Source organism: Chroicocephalus ridibundus, chromosome 2 (assembly GCF_963924245.1).
Source record: "Chroicocephalus ridibundus chromosome 2, bChrRid1.1, whole genome shotgun sequence".
Classification (NCBI taxonomy): Eukaryota; Metazoa; Chordata; class Aves; order Charadriiformes; family Laridae; genus Chroicocephalus; species Chroicocephalus ridibundus.
Window position 1 is genome coordinate 20,793,989 of NC_086285.1, and position 26,558 is coordinate 20,820,546.

At 34.1% G+C, this 26,558-nt stretch overlaps 1 protein-coding gene across 1 annotated transcript in view; it reads left to right on the forward strand.

Annotated features, from left to right (window-relative positions):
• DNAJC1 (DnaJ heat shock protein family (Hsp40) member C1) overlaps positions 1-26,558 on the forward strand; it is a 116,172-nt gene that overhangs the window by 35,720 nt on the left and 53,894 nt on the right. The window contains exons 2-7 of the mRNA XM_063324678.1: positions 5,397-5,498; positions 6,297-6,343; positions 12,698-12,863; positions 13,763-13,860; positions 14,920-15,013; positions 24,892-24,982. Of these exons, the coding sequence (XP_063180748.1) occupies positions 5,397-5,498; positions 6,297-6,343; positions 12,698-12,863; positions 13,763-13,860; positions 14,920-15,013; positions 24,892-24,982 (598 nt within the window). The remainder of the gene's footprint in view (positions 1-5,396; positions 5,499-6,296; positions 6,344-12,697; positions 12,864-13,762; positions 13,861-14,919; positions 15,014-24,891; positions 24,983-26,558) is intronic.

Genomic DNA, 26,558 nt, shown 5'->3' on the forward strand with positions numbered 1-26,558 from the left:
ATATGTATTGTGACATTTAAGGCTATTGGTACTGATGCTGGGAATTTTTTTGTTTGTTTCTAAGAGTCTCATTTATCTTTTTAATGTGGTTTTGGTTCTTTTTTGTTCGTTTTTTTTTTTTTTAAAAGGTACAAAGTCTAGAGCAAATGCAAGCCATTGAATTGTACAGTTTAGGTAGTAAGCTTCCAGAGTCAGAATGGCCTTCAAGCAGGTTGAAGAGGTCCGTGTCAGCCTATGCTGGACCGAAGGCAGGGTGAGCCTTTGCTTTCTGCAGTTTCAAATCACAGAAGAAACGTATGTGATTGTGAATTTACAAAGCTCACTTTTTGTTTCTTTTTCTGTACCATTCTGCTTTAACTTGTATACCTGAAGGTTGCCGAAAGGAAAGTAGTGACTTAGACACCTTCTTCTACACAAAAATTCTGAATGCAGTATTTTGTTGAAGAAACCATATACATTTGAATTGCCCTTGAATAAAAAAGAAAACAAACCAAACACAAGAGTTATACAAGCCTGATTTATAATTTGGGAAGGCTGAAAAAGGCCTCATGATGGCCTGTCGACGTTGAGGTTATTTACAGATGTGAGCTTCACATTTGAAATACAGTCAGCTGCTGCTCTATACAATTGCCGCTTTTGGTTGCCATATAGCTTCAGTAACACATGCTGTAGAAAATTCTACACGTTTATTCAGCAGCACTGCAATGAACTAGATATACTGATGTCATTCTCTTTTCGCCTATTAATGAGTGACAAACAGCAAGTGAATAGAAACGTGATTTCTATCCATGTACTTGGTCCTCTGGACCACGTGCCTTCCCGTTACTAATAAAGATAATGCCACCTATTTGAAGACATTGGCAGGCATATTTAAAACCCAAGATGAATTGAGCACATTTACGACGTTAGAAGCAGTTGCTAAATTGTAAGTAACTAAGTCTTGTTGTATAACTGCATTGCACTCAAGGGAACAATTTAGGTTTTGAATTGTATATGTTGGTAAGTGAAAACTATGTAGACATTGATTATTTTTTCCCCTTGACCTAATCACTGTTTGCCTATGGCAATATCTGATATGTTATGTGTTCACCAAGAATTGTCTTGGGACCACAATGAGGCTTTTTTTTAGCTTCATTAGTAATCATTGTTACATTAGGAATAGAAGGCAATAGAGTAATATACTTGTACTGTACTACACCAGTTTTTCTATTTATTGTAAAAGGGGGAAGTGAACTCTGTAGGTGGAAGTCTGAATTTGTATAGACAGATGAGGAGACCAGATTTGAATCTTTGTGCATTCTCAGCAAGAGTTTAATTTAAAAAAAATGGAAGGTAAATGCCTATTTAGGTTATTTATTTTTTTATATGTTGTGAAAAAATCCTTTCTTTCTTTTCTTTATGCATTTGTAGTCTAATGATAGAACTTTTCTTGGTAATGCTAGAGAATTTGAAAATGATGCTGAGTAAAATAAAATTAGTAAGGTGTTTTTCATTGTCTTAATTGAATAAGCTGCCAAGAGTAAACAACACAAATAGTGGGAAAAACATTTCCTCTTCTTCCCTACCCTGGGAATCTGATGTGTATCACCCTTTAGACAAAAATTAGAAATTCCAGCAGAGTACCTTCAGAAATGAGTTTAACTTTTGACATACTGTTGATTTCTTCAAATGGTAGTTTTTTGTGTGTGCTAAAATACTTGTTTGTAGTGTAAGGGATTATGCAAAAAAGTGTAAAAGGTTGAACTTTTAACTTCTTCCTAGAGGTCGCGTAACTAGACACATGGACACTCTGCTTGTTCAATAAAGTTAGCAATTAAAAATTCCCACATGAATGCTTGCATATTTGCATGCATAAGAGGCCAAACTATGGCCTACCTAAATGTAGATTTGCAGTTTGGTATTTCTGAGAACTAATTCTAGCACAAAACACCTTTTCCTCCATTGACTTGTCTACGATGTGCATTTTTTCCAGCTATGCGGCTGACAGCTGAACAGTTTTTATTTTTTGCTTAGAACATTCATTTTGCGTTATCTTTTAATACAAGTGGTTATATTATACTTTGTTTTTCAAAATATATGTGATGGAGTATTGCCTTTTTTCCTTCTGAACAGCAGTGACTCACATGAAAGTGGACTTAGATGCTGCACGGGGAAGTGTGTGCTGTTGTTGTAGTGAGAGTAGTTCTCAACTTGTAAGATCCATTAACTGAAAACAGGTGTATAAAGAGATGTTCAACCTTGGAAGTGTGATGGGACAATACTGCTTTAAAAAGGTAGTTATCAAGAAATAGGGTGATGCTTTTGATGTTTGTATCCACATGAGGGAGACAATGTGACAGGCTCATTTGCCTTAATTGGTGGCAAAACTTGCTAACCTGAAGCACAGTGTCAGAGAAGTCACTGAATGCACTAGCTGTCTGTAACATTACCAGCTCCTTCTGCTATTAACTGATATGCCTATACAGATGTATATGCCTCCTTAGATGTAACTGAGATTGAGACTTCTAAATTGTAAACAAAACAATACAACACGTCTTCTGAGCTTTTTCTTTAAAACAAACAAAACCATAGGGTGGTCATGGCTTTCTGTCTCTAATCTTTGGACTTCAGCCCTAATATGTAAAATAGTATCTTAGTCTGTAGAAAACATGACTCTTAACTTGGTGTTTTGTTGCTCAGCCTTGATGGAGATGTTACTGAAGGCGGCCATCAGAGTCAGTTAGCTGTGAATGAAAGTCTTTTAGAAGAGCTGACTTCAGTATGGTAGATGTTTCTTTATTAGTTTGAAAGTAATCAGTCTTTGTAGCTTATTTAGGGTCATACAATGCTAGGAAGTTCTGTAGTGATGAGAGGCTTTTCCCAAAAGCCAACCACTTTTGCTCAGGGCAGCTCCTAGAGGATATGGAACCTTTCCTGAAGATACCTAACATTACCCATAGGTAGCATTAATTAGCAAAATGTTTGGAACATATGACATTTTCCTGTTTTGTGTTTGACAGTGTGGTGAAGAATGGGTTAGCAGGCAGACTGTCGCTTTAGAAGTTTATATGGCCCAGTTGTAATTATATCATTTACAGCAGCATCCCATATTAAATTACTTATTGGTATTATTGTCCCCTTTACAACCTTTTAGGGGCTTAATTACCATTAGTTGATATGTTCATAAAGATCACTTTCATGGTTTAGCTAAAACCATGGCCAGTAAACTATTTCCTGATTTCTATTTGCTATAGTAGTGTTGAAATATTATATTTTGTTTTGAAGACAAGCCCATGTTGTTTATGAGGTGGGCTATTAGGTTGGTAGTTGAGGGGAAACAAAACAATCTCTAAACTATTTCTGCTAACTAAGATGAACTATCTGGTTTTGTAAATTTATAAATTTTTATTTCAACTTCTCAAGGTGAAGCAACATAAATATTTCAGCAACTTTATTCTTTCAGACTTGACTTGGGATCTCGTGCTTTGCTTAAGCATGAAACAGATAAACTACATTTTGACTTAATCTTTTACACAAATAATCATGCTGCTCCCAAAGGAAACAAAAGTTTAAATTGTTTGGATAAAACTGAAAACACAAACTTTTTTTTCTTGTTTTTTTTTTGTTGGTGGTGGGTTTTTTTTGTTGTTTGGGGCTGTGGGTTTTTTTAAGTAATTAGAAGAATACTGTGGGACAACTCTTTATTGTGCTTTTATCAGTTTTTTAAGTGTTAGTCAGGAGTGTTCCTAAAATAATACTAAGCACATCTAAATGTGTGGTAGAGAAGAGATAAGCTGTGGTTTATCCCAAATACAGGGTTTGGAGGTACTCATTTCTTGAGGTTATCATGGTCTCCCTAATTTTTAAAACATTTATTTACTTTGCATTTTTGCATTTATTTCATATAATTCTATTAAGTGTGCATCTCAAGAATTTAATGTTTCTTTGTGCTTATAATAGATATTTAGTCACTGTCTCTTCCTTCCCCTTAACAAAGACTTAAAAATAAACCTATAAAACAATGGCAATATGAAAGAACTCACTGGCAGTAATCAAGCTGGTACTTAACCAGAGGAATTCTGCTTTGGTGTGCACATGCCTTAGAAGTAGCTGTTGGAAAACTTAAAAATTAAAAGATGCATATGCAGTCCTTTCAGGAGAGATCTTCCCTGTGAGTAATAAAAGCACCTTCCTTTGACAGACAAGAGACTATGGAAACTTTGATCTTGCATTAGGGCATAATACCAGCTTCCTTAAAATATAATTTCAAAGCTGAATTTCCTCAAATTCTGCCTTTCCCCCTGATTTATCCTTTTCCCCTTCCTCTCCTCCAGTCTTACTCTAATATTCACTCCTGGCCCAAACTTGTATACAGAATTATTATAGCCTCATCTTATAAAACTGAAATTTTTAAAATGAAAATAATGATTTATAATAAAAAGCCTGACAGACTAATTACAGTATTGCATTAATTATTATCTTATTTCAGCTCTGTTCCTCTCACAGCTAATTCAGATCTGGGTTTTGGTGTTTTTTAATCCCCATTGACACTGTAATTTTGAGAGAGAGAATATACTGGGGAACAATATATATAAAATCAAGAAATAAACTGACAGATAAACAGTTGGTTTCTAAAACATTGCCTTGGACATGTTAGTAATAGGATGCAAGTAGTTCTGTTTAAATGTGATGCTTTGTGGATATACAACTCTTTAAATCTTCCATTTCTGGATATCTTTATAGCATGTACTAAATAGCAATCATTAATTCAGAAATTTGTGCATCGTGCATCTAAGTTGGTACATTATTGATACATTTTATATTCTGAGTTTTATTTTTCCTCCCAAAATGTGTGCAATTCTTATAACGATTAAGGTATAGATTGATGTCAGCGTTACAGTATAGTTTCAAGACTGCAATTTGAAGCTACCTTAGAAAAATACAATTCTTTAGACATGGTGAAGCTGAAGTTGAATGGAAATCCTATTAGTGGTGAATTACATGTAAATATTAATAAGGAAAGAGTTCATAGCAAGTCCTGAGTTTGGGAAACTGAGCGTGATAATTTGCTGAAATGATGTCTGCCTGGAAGATATGCAGACACAATAATTTTTGGTTTTTATTTGAGCTTTTAAATGGTGCAGAAGATGCCCAGATTTAGTTTTTGAGCAACAAAGTGTTTGGAAGTTCTGGCAAATATCGTTGTAATGGATGTATGGTAATGAAGGAAGTTAAGATGAAAGATGAATTGGACTGAATGACTGTTCAGCCATTTAGGCTGGGCTAGTTGCATGGTTTGGTTGTTAGCTGTCTCAAATTACGTTGCCTTTAGTTCCTGCACTTGGTTGGCTCCCTTCATGTCTGAACTAAGTTCAGGGAGTTAGTTTCTGACAGTTTGCTTTGTTTTCCTTTTTCAGGATGCTTCGTCTGCAGACATTCGTAAAGCATATCGCAAGCTTTCACTAATTTTACACCCAGACAAGAATAAAGATGAAAATGCAGAAACACAGTTTAGGCAAGTAAGTGCAATGTGTGGCAATAAAAGCTTTAGGGAAAATAGAATCAGAATTTTTTATGATGATGTAGTTTTAGAACAAGGGTACACCTTTGAAATGACTAAGTTGAACATTGAATTACGTTTTTTCTGATGTAGTTAGATTAAAAACAGGTGCACTTTTTCAGAATTAACTTGTCAAATAACTCAGATTTAGTATTTACCTGTATATTACAAATAATTTGAACATAATATTTATACTCTTAGGAGGAAAATATGTTTTGCACTTTATGTAAGATTGTTTATAAGTAGTATTTTCAAAAGCAGTAGGGAAAATTTCTGATCAGTTCTCAAGTCATACATAGGCATAATTTAATGGAAAGAATTCACTTCAATTTTTGAATTTTTTCCTTTTGAATCTTTACAGAGTGAAACCGTGAGACTGTTATAATTAGCTCTACCTTTAAAAAAACACTCCTGATGACTAAATACAGGCTACTTAATTTCAGTAAGATCTTTAGGATGAAACAACTGATACCTTCTATTTTTAAGGTGTAACTCAGTTTGACAGATGTGAGGAGGGGAAAAAAAGTCTTTTATAGGAGTGGCTTGTTTGTGTACCTGATGACATTTTGTATGTGAATATGTTACTGTTTCTTTTGCATACTGAGTTTGCTTCTTAGTGTTGTAGGGAAAAGTAAAAACTAGCAAAGATCATTAGTTGGCAAATGTAAAATATGATGCTTCTATTCAAACTCTATAAACTCAATCCTAAAGTAAACTCTTTTGTGTGTTGTTTTTTTTTTTCCTGTTTTTGTTTTAGTTAGTGGCCATTTATGAGGTTTTAAAGGATGAAGAAAGAAGACAGAGGTGAGTTAATTTTCACAGGTTCTTAAAGCATTCATGCCAGTGATATATTGAAGTCCTATTTGACTTAATTGTAACTCTTACGATGTTTTTTACATAACTTCAGTTTGTAATTCCTGTGTAGCTGTTTAATTAAAGATCGTCTGTGGCTTAAAGGGGAAGCTAGTATGTATTTTTGTATGATATACTGGTTATTCTCCTTTAAACTAGTATTTGAAAAAACTTTAAAAGCTGGTTCTTATTTGGAGCAATTTTTTTAACACTTAATCATATCCATTTTTGTTGAGTTCTGTCAATTATCATTGCTTATTTTATTAAAGCTGTGGTTGCAAATATAGGCCACTGACTCAACTGTCAGTCGTATTTCACTATATCAATAAAAGGTTTGTTGCGTATTTAAGTGTTATTGCCAGTGCATGTCGTCTTCAACGTTGTTTTCTGTTGCTTAGTTCATTGCTTTTTCTTTCAGATATATTATCTATAATACTGTAAACTTTGATATACATAGCATAATTTTTTTATATAAATGATAGTTGTCCTTGCTGCTTCAGGGAGCAGGTCCAGCAGTATCTGAAGTAGATAGGATTAAGAACTGAAAACCTGGGGTTGGTCTGCTTTCTGGAAGACTATTTTGAACTTTTTCTTTCTTTTAAGCAGATGACTGTTTACACTAATGATTATCAGGAAAATTAGGACACTGTAAGAGTTTTTCTTTTGGATTGGAGTTTTAGTAAATCATCTTTTGGCTTACAAGTCTTTAAATAGGGCTTCATGAGATATTTCTTGAAGGATTTTTGGCTTTGTAGACATCTTGGCAGGAGTCCAGGTTTTATAGTACAGATTATCTACTTTTTGATAACCCTCTCTTGAAGTGTCATGAAAATGTACTTCATAAAAGTACTTTTGGAAATTTGCATTTTTTTTATTTCACGTCTTACAAGAGAATTTCATTGTGAAGTTCTACTCAAGGAAAGTTTAAAAAAATTGTTAGTTAAGTGGCTTCGGACCACTTGAGAAGTGATTTATCCCCAAAATGACTAACTTCTAACTAACCAACTTCTTTTTGAGAATATTGTTAATTAGTGGAGCACAGTGATTACAAATGAGAAGTTAAAGCAGCAGTAGATTGTTCTAGCTTAGATTGATTTCATTGTCAATAACTTATTTTGTACATAGACAATGTTGTATTTTTCTTGCACGGTGTGGATGTATGGTTGGTGTTGCTTTATAGTTGATTAAATATAAGTGTAGTGGATTAAATTGTGTTTACCTTTAGAAAATTTTCTGGAAACACTATGCAGAGTTTAGAAATAACCTGTAGAGTAGCAAAGCTATGTGGTTTCATTGCTTTGAGAAAACCTTTACTGATCAGATTTATTACACGGTCTAATGGTAAACTCTCAGTTGAGCTTGTAAATGGAGGGTGGTCTGTCCTGTACCCCGTAAAGCGTAGTTGTAGCATGTCTTTAAAACAAGTCTTAAGTAAGTGTGCTAGGAGCTGCTCTCCCCTGCAATGTTGTTTCTGTTATAAGGTAACTCACGGGTTTCTTGCAACCGTATGGCAAAGGAAAGGAGAGAGTTGTTGCTTTTTGGGATCTTCCTACTTTAGATGTTGATAATTGGCTATGCATTCTGTGAGGTGATGAACCTAGTGGAAGAGGCTCAAAAGTTTATTGTCGTGCCCATGCACCAGGGAGAAACTATGCTGCACCCTTTGTCTCTCAGGGCTCATCAACTCAGTTTTATCCTGATTCCAGAGATACTTATTTGGGTCTGCTGTAACAAAGCCAGACTTCCTTTTTTTTTTTTTTTTCCTTTTTCTTTTTAAATTTTTAATTTTCTCCCTCCCCCATGACAGCGTGGTAGTTCTTATTTCTAAAGTAACTCAGAGACCTAATGGGATGAGATGGAAATTAGTTCCTTTTCTTACAAAGTAGTTAGGAATTCTGGCAGTTTAGCTGGGAATCCCTTCACAACTGGACACCTAAATGGTTTGGGGTGCAGGATTACACCACCTGGAGAAGAGTGAGCTGCAGGCTTCTGCTTCTGTACCATGGAGTCAGCCATACATGCCTCTTGCTGTTCATCTCGAGTGGTGTAATCCACCATCAGTCCTGGTGCACGTACAGGGAGTAGAAAAAGTAAAGGCAGGAATAAGATCCTGCACTGTATGAGATTGAGTGATTAACTCATTTTGAAACAATAAAACTGCATCTAATTACACCCTTTCTCCATGTCTTGGTGAATGCCAGAGGTGTTAATTGTTTGTGTGCATGTACACAAACAGCGTTCTAAAACGGCAGATCTGTTGGCCAGCTGCATGTAAATATTTTTCTAAAACCTTTGTATTTTTATATTTATCAGTAAATTTTTACTTAATCTGATGGCAGAAGCCTTTCTTAAAATATTATAGTTCCTCTACTGGCAATTATAATACAGAGCTTTATAATTAAAATGTGGTTTGCTTGTTGAAGAAAGTTATATAGTTGCTTGCGAAGTGTACAGATCTTATATTAGTACTACAGAATATAGTAATATTACTGTGTTAGTATTTTTCTCTTACACACTGATGCATAATCAAAACTTTCTAATATTCTAACATTAAACATACGTGCAGCATTTGTTTAATGTAGCAGTGTTTAACGTTAAATTAAACATACATGCATCAGAATATAATATTTTATGTTTTGTATACACACTGCAGACTATGTGAAATTCTACAGAAAAGTTTATCTTTAGGGTATGTAGAGATAGGTGCATTTCCTGAAATCCACTTTACTTTAGGGCATTTATTGGTAAATCAACTTGATGATGATAAATTTTATTAGCCTTTGATTATTTTTAATTTATGAAAAAGTAGATAGCTTCATGCACTTCTATTAATTGTAATTAGGCAAAAAAAAATATCTTAAATTTTAGTTTCATTGTTTGTTACCATTTTAAGGAGCTTTTTTTACCTACCAGGTCTATCCTATAACAATGTGGACTTGATTACAGGAAGCATTTGCAAAGGAATCAAGATACGCTTGTTTAGAGTAAGAAAGGTGTTTATCTTAGCTCTCATTATAATTAAATGTCTGTATTCATAGGTATAAATTGTTCTGGCTGATGTTGCACTGGATGTCTTTGACAGCTTGAGTGAAAAAAGCCTCCAAAATAAAAAAAGCCAGTGCAGTCTTCCCGTATTTCAAAATAGATCTCATTAATTCAAGGTTATAGTATATAAACTACATCAGATCTCTGAAATTATTTGAAATATGAAATGCGATGGGTCTCTTCAAGGGAAAAGTAAATGATAATTATATTAAAATAGATGATACTGTAATTAGCTACTACAGTTAATGGATTTTTTTCTTGCAATGTAATTGATTCTACAGAGAGCTCTAAACACTATTTCATGAAACTTTACAGAAGAATGAAATTTTAATAATGTTGCAATTGGTTACTTGTTAGTACAAGACGAAGTCTTGCCTATAATCCTGAGTTTTTAAAATAAAGATTCAAATTAAGTTATAAATGGGGATTTTTTTTGTCTTTTTTTTCTGAACTGGTGCTTTGGGGTTTTGTAGCTTGCTAACTGCTACCTTTCAGAGACAACGGCAGGCATACTCATATAAAGATTTGCTGCATTCTATGTATGTATGTCTGAGGGAAAAATACTGCAGATGTATTTTCCCTTTTCAGCTTGATTTTTTTTTCTTATATAGAAGAACAATTAATATAGGTTGCCAAAAGAAGAATGCTTTGTCATTAAATTTTGACTGTAGTTCTTGATGCACATGGATTAACTATCTTTCATAGTTAATATAGGTTTCTATAAATAAATTCTTTAATGAGAAACTGGCTTTCAATTAAACTACATTCTAAATTTGGAAATCAAGATTTAAAAATTATGGGAAGCTTCTGAGTTTCAGTAGGATAGTTTTCCAGTTGAAACCCTAAAAATCATTGATATCTTTATTTTTCAAATACAGAGCTTAATTACTATTGAAAGCAGTGATTTATCTTTTAACAGTATATATTCTAAAAAGTGGGTTATAATAGAAGCCATCTTCCCTTAAAATGGCCAGTCGTGTGAGCCATAATGCTCATTGATAGTAAAATCAATAGAGCATTGATTCTGAGACTTAATCCTTGGAGACTGTTGTTCAGAACAGCGGACATAGCCTAGTAAATACGGAGTGCTATTTCATGCAAGAGACTCTGCTGTCTTAATTTATTTTTTCTTAACAGATAATTTATAATAGAACATGGTTGCCAAATGTTAGTTTGCAATCTTCTTTTACGTATTACTATATTGTAACCATTAGCATATATGTACCTTACTTAATCAGTAGCCACATTTTCAGTACATCAGTTAACAAGCCTTAGTGTATAAGAAAGGCAAACGCTTACTAAATTTATAGTAGTATTAAAAAATTATTTCTTGTTTCTACATATATTTCTCTGAATCTTTCAAAGGAAGAGCATCTTTTGTGATATCTTGTTATCAACCTAATTTGTTTTAAAAATGGTTTTGTTTCTAAAATATTTTTTTTGTATTCTAACAGTAAAATGTTCAGCAAATGCATTATTATTTTTTTAAATACTAAAACTTCTACTTAATTCTTAAACAAAAAGTTAAGTAGAAGTTTTAATTTTGAAATAACATCCTAAGCAATTTTTCTGAAGAGAGTTTGTGTTAAGGCATCAGTAGTTAATTTGTTCTGACTTACTGGGAAAGGAAAAAAGTTATGACTCCAAATTTATAATAATGGATATAAATCTTAGTATTCTCATAATTGTCCTGGAAGACAGAATTTTGTAATACGAATTTTACTTCTGCTAGCATTCAGAACACTGCAGAATCCTGAGGTGTTAAATCTTTTGCACAGAAATAACAGTGCCAACTTGAACAAATGTTTTATCAGAAGTCAGATTTTCTAGCTGCACTGAATTAAAGTATATTTTTTAATTGAAAACCATTGCCTCTTTTTCTGCTTAAAAAAATGAATTTTGCTTGTGGAATTATTTTTTTTTTTTTTAGTACATCTCCAAGGTATCAATTTAATAACTATCAAAGTAGCTACTGCAGTTGTTGCATTTAAATTGATTTACATGTCAAGACTGGCAGTTTAGCAGCTGCGCTATTATTCCTGGATCGGTCAATTTACTTGAGAAAAACCTACTACTGAGTTCTACTGACCTGCATGACAATATAGGCCCTATTTCTATTCCTGTAATTAGGCCTGCGACTAACTCAGAATATTTTTAATTAAAATATTTTGGTCAATGTGTTGCACCAAATTAGGCCTTTCAGTGCAGATTTAATTCTGGAAACGGTGTGATTAGAATATGTAATGAGTTGTGTTCAATTTAAGATTAACAGGTTGTGCATCTTGAACATACAGGTTTTTGAGTTAACTGTAGAGATTTTTTGTTTGAAACTTTACTCTGAAAAGTTAACAAATAGAAAAATCTGTTTTGCGTGTCTGTAGTTTGTTTATTTTTAAATTGATAACATACTGTAAATGGAAGACCCCAGACATACTAAGATATTTCAAGTCATTTGTGTGAAGAAAAACTGACAAATTGTCATAAAATGGTTTCTGTACAGTCAGTAGCGTTAGTAAAATTAAATGGTTTTAAAATAGATTGATTTTGGAGACAGCTTTTCAAATAGAAAATCAAAATCGTCTATCTGTGGTGAACTTTGTTTTCTAACATCAAAATCAAACCTTTAACTGAAATTCGTATCTGACACAGGGTGGATGTTAAGTCTGGCAGCATTTTTACCTAATGGATATCGCGCTACTGAAGGACAAAGCAAAAGCAAAGATACCTCTCCCCTCCCCCCAACACTTGTGCTTTTAGTTTGTAAAAGGAAAATAAAAAAAGGTTTCCAGGGTTTGAGATATTTGTTCTTTGCCACATATTTAAGTGGTTTGTGGTTTGTTATTTAATTCTGTCATGGAGACCTGCCCACTGACTACTGGGCAGGTAGAAGACATCTACATTCCTAGAAGTCTGTTATTTCAGAAGGGAATGAACTGGGGGTGGTGGTGGTAGTGGTGGTGTTGCAGGAACAATCAGATTACTTTTTTTGTTTGTTTGTTTTATTGTTGTTTGTTTGCAAAAGACTAGATACATTTCCCCAGCCTTTGGTTCTGGATTCTGTTTGTTTACAGATGCAAGCCTAGCAGCTGACAAAACAAGGCATTTCTCTATTAAAAAAAATATATAAATTACTAAATGATCCTTTGTGTGTGTATTATTCAGGCGGTCTGTGAATTATCATTTGTTTTGTTTTATAATTGGATGGTTTGGCTTATTTCATTTTTAGCTCTCCATGAAAGCCTGTTATATTTGCTACTGTAGGTATGATGATATTCTGATCAATGGACTACCAGATTGGCGACAGCCTGTATTCTACTACAGGCGAGTGAGAAAAATGAGCAATGCTGAGCTGGCATTACTCTTGTTCATTATACTCACAGTGGGTCATTATGCTGTGGTTTGGTCAATCTACCTGGAAAAACAGCTGGTAAGTATTGGTAATAAATCAAACTTGCTTCAATTATTAGTATTGAATTTCCTCCAGAAGTTTGCATATTATAGGGATCTCTACCACTTCCCCTGTTTTGAATTTGTATTGTTCATATTTTAAAAGGATTATATTTAAAATGGTGATAATTGTAGAATGAGGCATTCAACATATCAGAAATAATAAACTAAAAACTACTTAATTTTTCTGGAATTGGTAATAAATAGCAAGAGATGGTTCTTTGTTTTTTAACTGGAAGGAAGAAGAGGAATAAAAACTCGTTTCATCTATTGATGCAGAATTATATGCTACTGTAGTCATGTCTATGATTTTTCCTAAATGTTTTTTAAAAATAATCAGGTTTTCTTCATTTAAAAGTCATACTTCCTTTGCCTTTGTTCTTAGCTAAACGCTTTTTTTTTGGTTTTGGCTTTTTGTTAACAGGATAGGCATCGGTAAGCAGAACAAAACACATTATTTGTTATTATTTTATTTTTTGTCATAAAAATCTGTTGCACTTAGTAGACTAGAAAAAAGCCTAAGCATAACTTGAAAAATATTCATACATTAGCATCTATTTACTTTTTTTTTATTTTCCACTGCATTATTGAAGTTGATGAATGAGAAAGGAGGCAAGTTGAATGCTTTCTCTTCTTAGAAAACTTTGATTGCTATGGAGATACACATGAGTGACAGAACTGGACTTCATGTGTGTTTAAAGACTGGATACCATGGCAACAGTTATTGTTAAGATAGATCATTTTACTTAATCATGTAGGACCCCTAGATCCATTTGCATAAATGCTACTCTACTGTTTACCCTTCACAGAAGAGTCCCAGTAACATTTATGGTTTACATGTTAATGATAACCTGTAACCGTAGTTCTTTCTACATCAAGGATGAACTGCTTAGCAGAAAAAAGAGGGAGAAGAAGAAAAAAACAGGCGGCAGGAGTACAGATGAAGCCAAACTTGCTGCTCTAGACAAAAATGAAAGGTGGGAATGAACTCTCTTGTTTTCCACGTTTTTAAAACATTTTATCAGCTAATGGTTTAGTTCTATCGTTTTTTCCTTGCATCTTTGAAATATTTTATAAGGAAAATAACTGTATTTGTAGTAACAGCCATTGCTGATTATAAAGTGTGCTGGTGTAGATTTATTTTCAGGTTTTGATTTGTAAATAAATATGTGGTGTTTATTCAGCAGATCAACAATAATGGAAAGATTAAGGCTGAATTAATGGTATCTGGCTTATAGAAAGGTATTATTTCTACAAGTTGATTTTTAGAAGATTTTACAGCTTTTTCCATCTTTGAAGATTTTTGCCCTTGATTACAATTAACAAATTACAATTTATTTAACCTTCAGTTTATTACCATGCCAAGCAAGGAGTTTTTATGGATTTTTAATGCTTGTCTGATTTAATGCTTTTTATCTGATTAACTTAAAAACAAGCCTGTTGGTAAAGGCTTCTAACACCATTGTTTAAGAAACACGTAGTGAAATAGTGACTTTCAGGACACTCCAAAAGATACCACCATTTCTTCTATTGATTCATAGAAAGAAATAAAGGGTTTAAATAGTTCACACAGCAGGGGCATGAACTGGATCAATGCGGGATGGAGATCAGAGACCATTCTGCCTGTCGTCTTTCCTGATGACATCAGTGAGTAATGCTCCAGTGAACTGCAAATGACATTAATTTTTATGTATTGTTTTGTTTATGCTACAGTCTTCATATCTGGTTGTCAGCACTTGTGAACACTTGGTTGAGACTTGAGTTTTTTCAGTTTTCAGGTTTTGTTTTTTTTTTCCAACTGAAGTGATTACATGGCTTACAAATTTATTGAGGAAAAGCCCTTTTTAAGAGATTACAGCAGTGATTAGAAGTTAGCTGTTATGTGTTTTGAATTAAATAATCAAAATGTATCTTTAAGATTATGTAGTTACACATTTTTGTAGGAGTTGACAAGTGCTAATCATCTTAAAGGATAATGGGAAAGTTCTGACTTTGTGTGGCAGTAATAAACAACTTACAGTTTTATTTGACTGCAGGGTGCTGGACAAACCACAATGGCATGACTTACTTCCATGCAAGCTGGGAATATGGTTCTGTCTCACTGTGAAAGCTTTACCTCAGCTATTCCAGGTAATAGTAAAGATTTTAAGGTATATTACTTTATTTTTCTTGATGCTGCTATTATGCATAATCAGATGTGTAGCACTTGTTCTTATGAATTTTCTGTCTCAAGCACATACCGTATATATATATATTAAAAAATTACTCTTTGGAGGCAAATTTAATATAAATTCATCAAAATATGAATATTTTAAATCAATATTAATCTTAATGTGCTAGGGAATTCAACAGCAGTTCCTGCTAGGCAAAACTACAAGAATAAATACATCTAATTAGGAATAGCAACGTCTTTTAAGCAGTCTGTTAACAAAAGTATTTTTATCTCAAGTAGGCAAATGCTATGTTTTCATAGCAAATATTAATATATAATTTAAATTTGGGGTAACAGTGAAATTACTTTTTCTGATTGAGTGAGCTTTTTTGAGTTACTGGATAATAATATAAAATGATACCTGAAATTACTAAGGTAAAGTAGCAAAGGTATGGTTGTCATTTATAAACGTAAATGTGGCAGACTTGCTGACACTTGTGTTTTTTTAATCTAATACTATAAACTGTAAAACTTAACTGCTCTGACAGTACTGGATGAATATCAGCTAACAATAACTTTTTAATATCACATGTCCTTTCTTTTCATTTCCCTTGAATATACCCATTTGTTTTTAATACCTTTGTCACTGGTAATGAATGTGGATCAGGGAATGCAGAGTGGATTTTACTGTGGTTTATGGAAATACTGAGTATTAATTCTGAAGTATAAATAGTATAAATGGCATCAGTGTTCAATTTCTGTCTGTCTTCAGGCTGGAAAAAGCATATAATTCATAATTCCTAATCTGTTAGCAAAAGGCTAACAGTTAAGTTATAATTGTTATTATATAAAAGTTATAAATGAAACTAAGTCTGGTCTTTCAGCATCCATTTTTATAGTCTTTAACCTTTCCTACAAAGAGATGCAAAAGTTAACATCTTTTCCTCTTAACTTTCGTCAGAGCTGTGTGCCTGTTTTATTAAAGAAACTTCTTTTTGCAAGTTTTAAAAGCAAAAATAATGATGCTTAATTAAGTCAACTGTTGTGTCCAAATTAAATTGATGTTCGTCCCTCATTGAGGTGAGTCAGATAGAAAAGAATTAAGTTCAGCAACTGCTGTTTCTGCATTTTTAAAACTCTCTTCATAATTATAATGCTTTCTCTTCTGCCTTAATTGGAAAATATTTAAAATATTATAGAATATAGTAAGGTTCATGAAAAATTCTAAATTAGGACTTCTTATAATCTTTCTAAGATGTTGTTTTCTCATTTTTACGATTTTAAGATAGTCTGTTAAGAAGCCTGTCTAACAGGTTTCAGATTTTCTCTTCAAAAAGCAGCTCCTATGTCTGCCAGAATAGGCAGAAAAGATGGATACGACAAAAGTGATGTTTTGCGCTCTGTAGACATCTAGACAATACCTCTTGCTGTGGATTTTTAAATTCATTAAATTAATGGTAGTGGGGGAAAAAAGCTATCCAATAACGTATGGAAAATTGGAGACTAGCAAGCAGGGATTTGGTCGCTGGGGAAGTAGGATGTAGAGGAATTGGGAGCTGAAAGGCTTTAGAGCAAGGAGGAAGCAAAGGGATGGGGTTCTGGAGTAAATTGGCTCATGTGTAAGTTACACTACTGCTTAACTCCAGGGTTTGTTTTGTTGTAGTTTAAGATGACCTGCTGATTATGCAAGTTAAAATGAAATAAAATATAAGTAATCTTCACTATTAATAATATTCAGGACTTAAGGTACCTGAAATTAATTACTGTAGCTTATTAGTTAACAATACTTAAAGAAGTATTATCTCTTCTGAAGAGCATAAGAGTACCAGTGACCTAATATTGGAGATCTTTTCTGAACTGAGAGTAAAAAGATACCTTGTATGTTGTAAGTAGCTGGAACAGAGTCACCTCTGGGCTCTTTTTGAGTTGTATTTAAGGTTTTAGCAAATTCGGCCTTAGCTGCAATTGCCAACATACAGCGAAAAAGTAGCTATACTTACATGATTATACCCTGGTACAGAGATGCTGTTTTGAATATAAGTGCTTTTCTCTTCAATAACACACTAACATAGGCTAGAGATTTCAGAGTATTTCAGGCTTTTAGTAAAATCACTAGGGCAACTTGCCTGGAAGACAAGACCGCAACAGATACTGAGTAGTGTTATATGTGCTAGTTACACCTGCAAATTATTTAGCAAGGTATTACAGTGGTTGACATAAGGATGTCTGCTATGGATTTTAGTTGTTTATTGAGTTAATCTAAATTATTTCAGTCATTTAAGAACCAACAAGTTATTTTGAAAGTTGTCTGTTGTTCATCTGTAACTAATGCAATTGTAGATTAACTTCTAAAAATGCATCCAGATTTAAATGAACCCCATTTGGGACAGAAAAGGGTAAAAATTAGCAATGCTTTAAATTAAATGTTGTTTCTGCCACTGAGTCTTTCAAAGCTCTGTGAGTGAAATAGCTGAATTGCTTCCGCAAGGAAACAAAACCACCCGGCTGTATACACAAGTTCTTCCTCAAACAAAACTTTATAAAAAACAATAACAAACCCACAAAACCAAACCAACAAAACAAAAACCACAAGGAGATGTCAGTTTAAACTTTTTGCCACTTCTTGCATTGATTCATTTAACCTAACATCTATCTCTTCCCCCATTAGTTAATGTGAATATTCTACTTACAACAGCTCTGATTCAGGTTGCTGAGCTTCTGCCCATGCCTGGCTCTCATTTATCCAATTGAGTGTCTTTCTCCTACTTCCCCTCCTCCTTCAAAATGTCAGATTTCAGAAGGAGGCACTTAAAATAATTAAGGTGGGCCTTTACTAAAGAAAAATGCTTTGTTTGTATGCCCTCATGATGGCCTATGCCATTTTATCGTAGTCTGCATTTTATGTCAAGAAACTGGAAGAAAAATGGGTGAGAGGAGGAAGAGAGAAACTAAAAAATGATTGGTTTTTTAAGCTGTTGACAATCGTATTTTGAGAGAGACTACGTAGGCTTTTATATCCACAAATTTAGTTTAACTAAATTTGGTGTGAAAACAGCATCTTTAAGCTTGTTTGAACAAGTGAAGGGAAAAGAATACATAAAATGTATCATCAATCAAATATCTGTGGTGTGAAAGAAACATTAAGTGGAGTGTAAATTACATTGACTATTACCAAGTTTAATTCTTATAATGTAGGCTCAAGAAAAAGAACACAAATTGTTTCTCAGGTAATTTATAGTTTACTCTTTCATGAGAATACCCAGGAAGAAGGCTGTATCTTTAAAAAAAAAAAAAAAAAAAAAAAAGAAACAAAACTCAATTAAAATGCCTTAATGGAACTGAAAATTATTCTTACAAAGAAGCAAACCAGCTAAATATAGTGGGAAGAATTTCAGTTCAAATGGTCAATGTAACACAGAAAAGACAGTTGTGTTAAGCATACTTTTCTTTTGTGGGAGAACAGTTATATGTAAATTGCAGGTTATTCCCAAAACAGCTGACTAGAGTTTTTTCTTTGGATGCGCAGACATACAACTTAAGAAAAGTCATCTTTCTTTAAATGTCATTAATTATTCTTCACAAAATATTTCCTTTAGAAAACCGAAGATAGGAGTGTTTGTGAGTGTTCCTGTCAAGTACTTTTCCTCCACCTTGATGTGGTGAAGCTTGGCAATGAATGTCTTTATTTTTAGACCAACTTCATTAATGCCAGTCAGCACTAGGAAATGTTTTATTAGCCTGCTGTTGTCCTGAGTGTAATGGAGCAGAAAGCATTTTTGGTTGTTTCAGACAGAAATGGATTTTTGTTAAGAAAATAAAGCTTTCTATTATCTTTTCTCTACAACAGTGTAGGTGTAGTGCATACACCCTAGCAGCCAACTGGTGGAAAGACTGGTGGCTCACCAGTAATGAGAAGGCAGTTCAAGCTCCATACGTAGTTGCACTGGGTATAACCTAGAGAGATTATCAACAAAGCTTTCCGTTACAATTGAAACTTTTGTTTATAAAGACCTTTGTGTAGCACGAAATGAATTAAAACAAAAAGGCCAGTAATTTATTTTTATGTAGACTACCAGATGGTAATTACTGTAGCTGATTTAGTAGCCTGGAATGGATTCAAACTAGTGACCCAGAGGTGTTTAATTTCTTGGCATTTTTTCCTCAGGTTTTCTTTTAATCCATGATTACATTTCAACACCTGTTTAGAGATGGTTCAGCTTTGGCCTTAAAAGGATTGGCAATGTGTCATTAAACTCAAGAGGCTTTGCCAGCAGGGCATGTCCTTTGGCAAAGTTAGCTTTTAAACAAGATTTGATTATGTCAGCAAACATTTGTGTGCGTTGTTTTTGTCTTCGTGTATGACTTTATATAAAATCATCCTGTGTGATTAAAATAAAATTTATTGCATTTAATAACATATGCCTTAAAAAAAAAAGGCGGGTTTTTTTGAAGGGATTTATTCAAGTCAGTAAGGTTAAATACCTCCTTAATTCTCAGTTTTACAGGGTTTTGATGTGTTCCGACCTACTGTACAGCACCAGTGTTGATACAAGTTGTGGCGAGTGAGCAATTGCAGGATGTGTGGCACGAGTGATTGTCCATTTGGTCTGTTTCTTGCTATTTTGCAGCTGTTGGGAGAACCAAAGTAGGGATGAAGCTCTTGACCCTGAGGTCAATTAGAAGCTTAGAAGCAGGTCAGAGGAGAGTGGATGGTATTCTGGGTATATGCAAGTGAGCAAAAATAATTTGCGTCTAACAGGGTACTGTCTGAGGCTCTGGAGACAAAATGTGTTTTCCTGCATAGTGAAAACTTTAAGTAAACGTAAGACACTAAAGAAATTTCCCTTTAATTGCCTGTTGCTCTGTGGCAGCCAATTTTGTTCTGCTCCTTCAAATAACTTACTGTATGTCTGCATATCCCAGCACACAAGTTAAAGGAGTGTAGCACCAAGAGTAGGTCAGGTGTACGAGGTGATAGTGGCTCACAATTAATGGTACTATTCTGTTGTGGTATGAGGCTTCACAGGGTGCCAGGGAGGCTTTGCAGCGTTGGCCTCAGTTCTCCCTTCTGCCTGCCTTTGTTTCACCAGTGTGGATGTGGAAATACCCAGCAGCTGCTGCGTTAGCACAGTGGGCTGCTGGTCACCCAGTGCATCCAGGGGCTGGGGACCACGCTTCAACTGCCCACAGGCTCTACACAGCTGAGGAGCCCGGCCATGCCTGCTATTATTCCAAGGTCAAAGCACCATTTGCTGATTATAAAGGAGGAAGTAATGCAATTCCTATTTATTTACTAGTTTGACTTTGAGTAAATATGTAAAAATGCCATAGAGAAATATAAATCATAATGTTTAACTTTTTTAAAAAAATATTATTTCCTACAGTAACATGTTGATATTACTAGGTTGTAAACCCATCAAGAGTGGTTTTGCTGTGATATAATGGCTGGCGTTTTTATTGCACAGAAATAGCAAATTGAAGGTTGGATGTTGCAGTAATTTTAATTTGACTCCTTTTTCTCTCTCTGTTTTTTGTACAAATTGTACAAGAACACTGCACTCAAAAAGACAAAAAATAGTTCAAGAAATTAATACAAATATTTCTCTTTAAGTCTATAGATAGACTTAATAAGAATTAATGTAAAGAAAAGTATTTCAATATACTGATTTTAAGTATGCTTGTGAGAAAGTTTCCAGTTAACTGTGAATTCTGAGGGGATGCATTTTGTTTGTTGTATCATTCCCTCACCCAGAGAAGTAAGTTGTGAAGCTGATTCTATCAAAAATCTGTAATGAAGGTTCACACATGGCCAATACAGTAAGTTGTTTCCAGTGTTTGCCTTAATTCTTGTAATCTCTGGTCTTTCTGTGGTAGACCAGAAAGCCGGGAAGATTAACTGGAGGGTAAAATAAAAAAACCCCACAAAGCAAACAACCCAACAAAACCTCATCACCCTTCCTAAACATCAAGGAGAGGCTGGAGTGGCTGAGTCTTACTCAGAACTGAAGTTTTTAGTTCCAGAATTAGTAGTCTGAATAAATACTGTATCTGTTGATTTAAAAACAACAAGCAAAGCAAAACAAAATAAAAAAAACCACACCCCCCCCCAAAATCCCAACCAAAACCCCCCCACCAAAAAACCCAACAACCAAAACCCCCACCAAAAAACCCAACAACCAAAACCCCCACAGAAAAAAGAAACCAACCAAAACCCCCAAACAAACAAAGAAAAAAGCCCTTAAAAGTCCGGTATGAAGAATTTCTCTATTTTTGCGTAACTCAAATGCAGCTTTGTCTTGGCAATCTCAAATGTATTGACGTGAGACAATATTGATGTAAAAAGGAACTAAAATACAGGAATTTTTCAATATTCTTGGTTCTTAATTGTGGTTAAAATATTGAAAATATGTTAATGAAGCGTTTCACTGTCAATTTTATTTTTCTTCCGCAACGCTTTTTGAAATTTTTGGTGTAAAGACAGGAACTTCCTATACATGGCAGTTGAAATATTATTTAGAAATACTAATAACAGAATTTTGTGTTTCTAATACTCTCTTTTTTTCATTCTGTTCATTTTTGGGAAGTGTATGTTTGAGATCGTAGTATGATATAGCAGCATATATTAGCCCTCTTCATTATTCTTTTTGTTTAACTACATGCATATTACTGCTTTGATGGTGAAGAAAAGCAATGTATTTGCCTTGATGTTCTTTTTTGAAAACTTCTCAAACTCCTGCAAATGAGAACAAAATATTTCTGATTGGGTTAGCTGGAGCTTTTAGTTAGAACAGTTCCAAGCTTTGTATTTGTGTTTCTCTTTCCTCTATCCCTTTCAACCCACAGAAGGACAAAAATGTTGTATTTCTTATGTTTATTACCAGTTAAAGGTAAAGTATACATCAGGTATAAAATGCTGATGTTGTGCATGTTTTGAGCTGTTTGGGAAAAGATCCTTTTAAAGAAAAATCACTATGGAATCTTGGTGAAGGAACATTAGATTGGAAGAGGTTGTATCTATATTGCCAGTGTTTTTAGGGCCCTAAAATGTTTATATTGAGGCAAAATGACTGCTTAACTGTATCACTTTGGAAAAGTAAAAAATCTGAATGCAAATCTATTTTGAAATACTCTTACTACCAAAACTGAATATGCTTGAAAACGAATATTCCCATTTCGATGGATACTGTTGGCAACTAATGAGGACTAAATTGAAATGTGCTTATTTATGTTAAGGCAGAAGTTTTCTTCAAAGAACTTCCTATTTTAAATCATTTTCCAGTGTTTCTTTCGTTTTGACTTACAAGGTCTAATACCCATATAGTGTGTGTCTGTGGCTAACATCTTTACTCAGGTATGTCTTTTAATTTCACTTTACAACCTGTAGAGCCATTTCTTAAGCTTTTGTGGGAAGGATTTGATTTTCAAATCTTCAAAATCTATTTTTATTAAATTTTTTGGTTGTTTTTTTCTTTGCTTTACTTTATATGTATACATTTTTATGTGCGCTTCAAAATGTGCAGTCTCCCCTTTTTTTGTGGTTATGGCATCAGCCATAATAAACTGTGATTAATAAGATAAAAAGCTAATGTTGCCTTTGCTACCTGGATGTTACTCCATTTGCAGTGATAATCCATTTTATATCCATAAAGCAACAATAGTACTAAATTTCATTTACGTGCTTCTGACTAGTTTTCTTTGTTGTTCAGCTATTGTGTCTCATTTTCATCTGAGCCACATTTCCAATTGTTTCATGATTGACATGCTGGAGAGATTGACAGTTACCCCCTAGTGCCTGCTGTCTGGAGATCCCACAAGCAATAATGGATTTTACACCAGAATTTAGCATCAAATATTGGCTTTCAGTGTCAAATGGGTTAAATTTAAATGCCAGTTAATTGTAGCCATTTTGAAATCATAGCCTTAAACAAAAGCATTTTTTGGGTATCAGTAGGTGTGATTCCTGTGGATGCCATGCAACACAAACATCTCAAACTCATAGAAGTTAGTCATTACATTTATGGCTGGTTTTGTTTTTTAATGATGCAAATAGTCCAAATCTGGAGAGTACAAGGAAATTTTCCATCTGTGGTAGGGAATTCATATTTCAGGTAAACTGAAGAGAGAACCAATGCTGGTTCTAATTTTGTCATTCAATGTTATAAGATAGAAACTGCATATGTTTCCTCAAAGCTTTCATATTGTCTGTTAATGGTAGTCCTTCTGTACCTACATGTGTTTTTTATCCCCAATTCTACTAGAACCATCAAAAAAACCCTCTTACCCCATCCCCAAAACCAAAACTGTAGCTATGTGAAATGCTCTTATCTGCTATGTTCCAGCAACAAAAAATTATGTATTTAAAATTTCTTCTGCATGCCATGTGCTATGTAAACCTGGCAGAGAGATCTAACTTCCCATTTCCCGTACCCAAATGTAAAGACAAATAGAGAGTAAGAAGAGATATTTTGGAAGGAGATGAAACCTTACTGATCTCTTGTGGGATTTGTCAGATTTTTCTTCAGGCGCGCTGACTTGTGTTAGTGAGATGTCTCCAAAGAAACATTACAAATTTCTGCTCAGAGCTGGATCATGATTCTGTCCTGTGTTGTCCCACCTCTGTCAAGTATCTTTGAAGGGGTAGAGGCCAGTATAAGGCAAAGAACGACTCTTGTGTCGTAGTATCTTTGCAGGAAGCAATGGTTTTGGATGACTTCTGCCATTAGAGGCAGCAATAATGATTGCTTAACTCAGTTTTTATTTTCAAAATTTATTAAGATGTCTTATTTCATTTTTAGTGAGACGAGGTTTTGTTCAAGTTTATGCAATTATAGTTGAAATTATAAAAGTATTTACTGATGTTTTACAATACATTCTACATTAAAATTTAAATCACCCTTTATATGTGTAAAAAGCAGGACTGTTAATGTAATAACAAGAATAAAAATATTTTTGGCTATAAACAACTAAAAATAAGTTTATCTAATACTATAATTAATTTTGATTTAATGCAATAGATGTTCTGCTTGCTTGGAAATGATAAATAATAATTTTTCTGTTTCAGCATTTCTATTATAGAATCATTGTTTTCGCATGAGTATAGAAATCTCTTAAACTGATAAGTGAGAGTAAGAAAACTCTCCATACCTCTTACTTCAGCAATCTGGTTGTTCGTATTGGAAAGCCTTCAACACAAATCTATAATTACTAATTAATCAGATTTTGGACATATGTAACTTATTGTGAGATTTGTGACAAGACCTTCTAGTTTTATGTGTAAATTTGCCAAATAGATTTCAAATTAGAATCTAATTTAATCCTTGGATAAAAAACTTAATATATTTTTTCAACACTAATAGCGATGTAGAAGTTGGTTTAAGAGAAAAAGTGGAGTGGTGAACAAATTGAGTTTTGGAACATGCAGTTAGCGTTACCGTAATGAGTTCACACTAAGACGACTGCTGCCTAGCAATTGCCTTTGTTTGTCCCTGCACACTCTACTCTAATTAAAAACTTTTCTTTCTTCCTTGAACTTCCGGATTGCTGATGTGAGCGGAGTGGGTACCCGGCCTCTTACAAAGCTGTGGGTAGTGATCAGAAATGTTTTTTCTAACCATTTTGCTTTTCAGGTTGTTGATGAGCATCATAGTCTATAATATCAATGCTATTACATTTGAACCTGTATTATGCAGAAATTCTACATTCTAAACAAATACTTTCTATACTGAAAATTACTGTAACTCAAGGAGACGAACTTACCTTAAATTTTTTTGTGAGGTTAATTGAGAACTTAAAACAGAGCCATTGCAATAACTTGTTTGTATAAGGATGCTAATGCCATTGCAACATTTTCTTAAAGGATGCCAGACAATTATATGTAGAATATAAAGAAACAAAAATGAAGGCGAAAGAAGATGCCCTGGCTAAGGCTGAACTTGAAACACTTCAGAGTGAGTTTTTACCACTGTCTTAATAAACAAAGATTTAATATGATATACCCACTACACAGGATGTATATGAACCAACATTTTTATAATCTTCTAAAATATGTGCTTTATATATTTCTGTACTGCTGTTATATTTAAATAAGCTTTTAATTTTGTGACTAATTTTGCGGCAGGCTGCTTGTTTGTTCCTGTAGAAGCATAAAGCTCAGGTGATAGTTATGTAGTAGCAACAAAAGGATGCTTTGCTAGAAACGTTGCTTTACAGGAGAGGGAAATCTCACATGTATAGATCTCAAAGTATACATTTTTCAGAAGTGACCTCTTGCATTTAAAGCATTTTTGTGTTCTCTTTTTCCTGTAAATATTTTTAAAATAACATGTTTAATAATTCTTTTGTGCATATTGAATTGATTTTTGTGATAGAAATTGAACATAATTTGAATTTCCAAAAGCATGGATGCAGACTTTGGAGATGGATTAACGCTATTGTTGAAATAAATGCCTTAAAGTCTTTACACTCTTATAAAAGACCAGAGAAGGCAATTAGCATTTCCCTTAATAAAGTATTCAGAATAATTATAGGTGACTTTTCCTTTTCTTCTTTCCGTTATTTGCTTTTGCCAGTGATTAAACCTACCCTCTTCTGAAGACAATTTTTAGAGTTGTTTTTTTGTCTGTTTGTACGTGCATGCTTGCTTGCTTTATTTACTCTACTTAAGTGTATGCTTTTAAGTTCCTTTATTCTGACAAGTGCATTGAGTGCCCTATAATAATTTACTAGCTTTGAGTATGCATAAGCCTTTAGGCACTTAAAATACAGCTGCATTATTTATATTTACAAAATAGCTTAATTTTGTAAAATCAGCAAAGAGGTCCAGTTTCAGCGATAATTCCTAACTTATCTGTAGCTGAATCTATTTTGAGAAAATGGATAACATTCAGCACCTCAGCGAGCATCGTGGACCCAGGCCAAATCTAGCAAAATAGTGCATTTAATGCTTGTTAGGAGGCCTGCCATTATGTTTGAGATACCTACCACAAAATGGGCCCTTGAAAAGGGTCTTGACTTGGGTTATTAAAAACTTGTTAAATTGTCAGATAGTAACGTATCGCCATTGTTCAAAATAGCTGGCATACATTCTTCATTGAAATCTGTGAACTACTGTTTTAAAAAGACTAGTTTTTTAAAAAGGAAGTGGAAGTGAAAGTGTAAAGTCATTAAAATTGTAGCATGCATGTTCCTGTGTTTCACTGAAAGACCACGTGTGAACTTTTCAGCGTTTCTCCTCTGCCAGGTGTCATGTGAGAGTCACTTTCTTTTGTTACCTCCAATGTCAGTGCCCACACGTGAGAGGTGTGGGTTTGGCACTCTTCCCCCTCCCTCCAGGTCGCCCCTGATGGAAGCACCATCTTGTCCCGTGTCATGCTGCTGGGTGCGACATGGCGTGTGACCCCCATGTCTGCCAGGTGACCCAATGTCACTTGCGTGAGCAGGGTCCAGTCCTCACCCGTCTCACTGTCTGGCTTCTTGCCCTCCCTTGGTAGGCTTGCTGGCAGGGAGTGAGAAGAAGGATTGAGT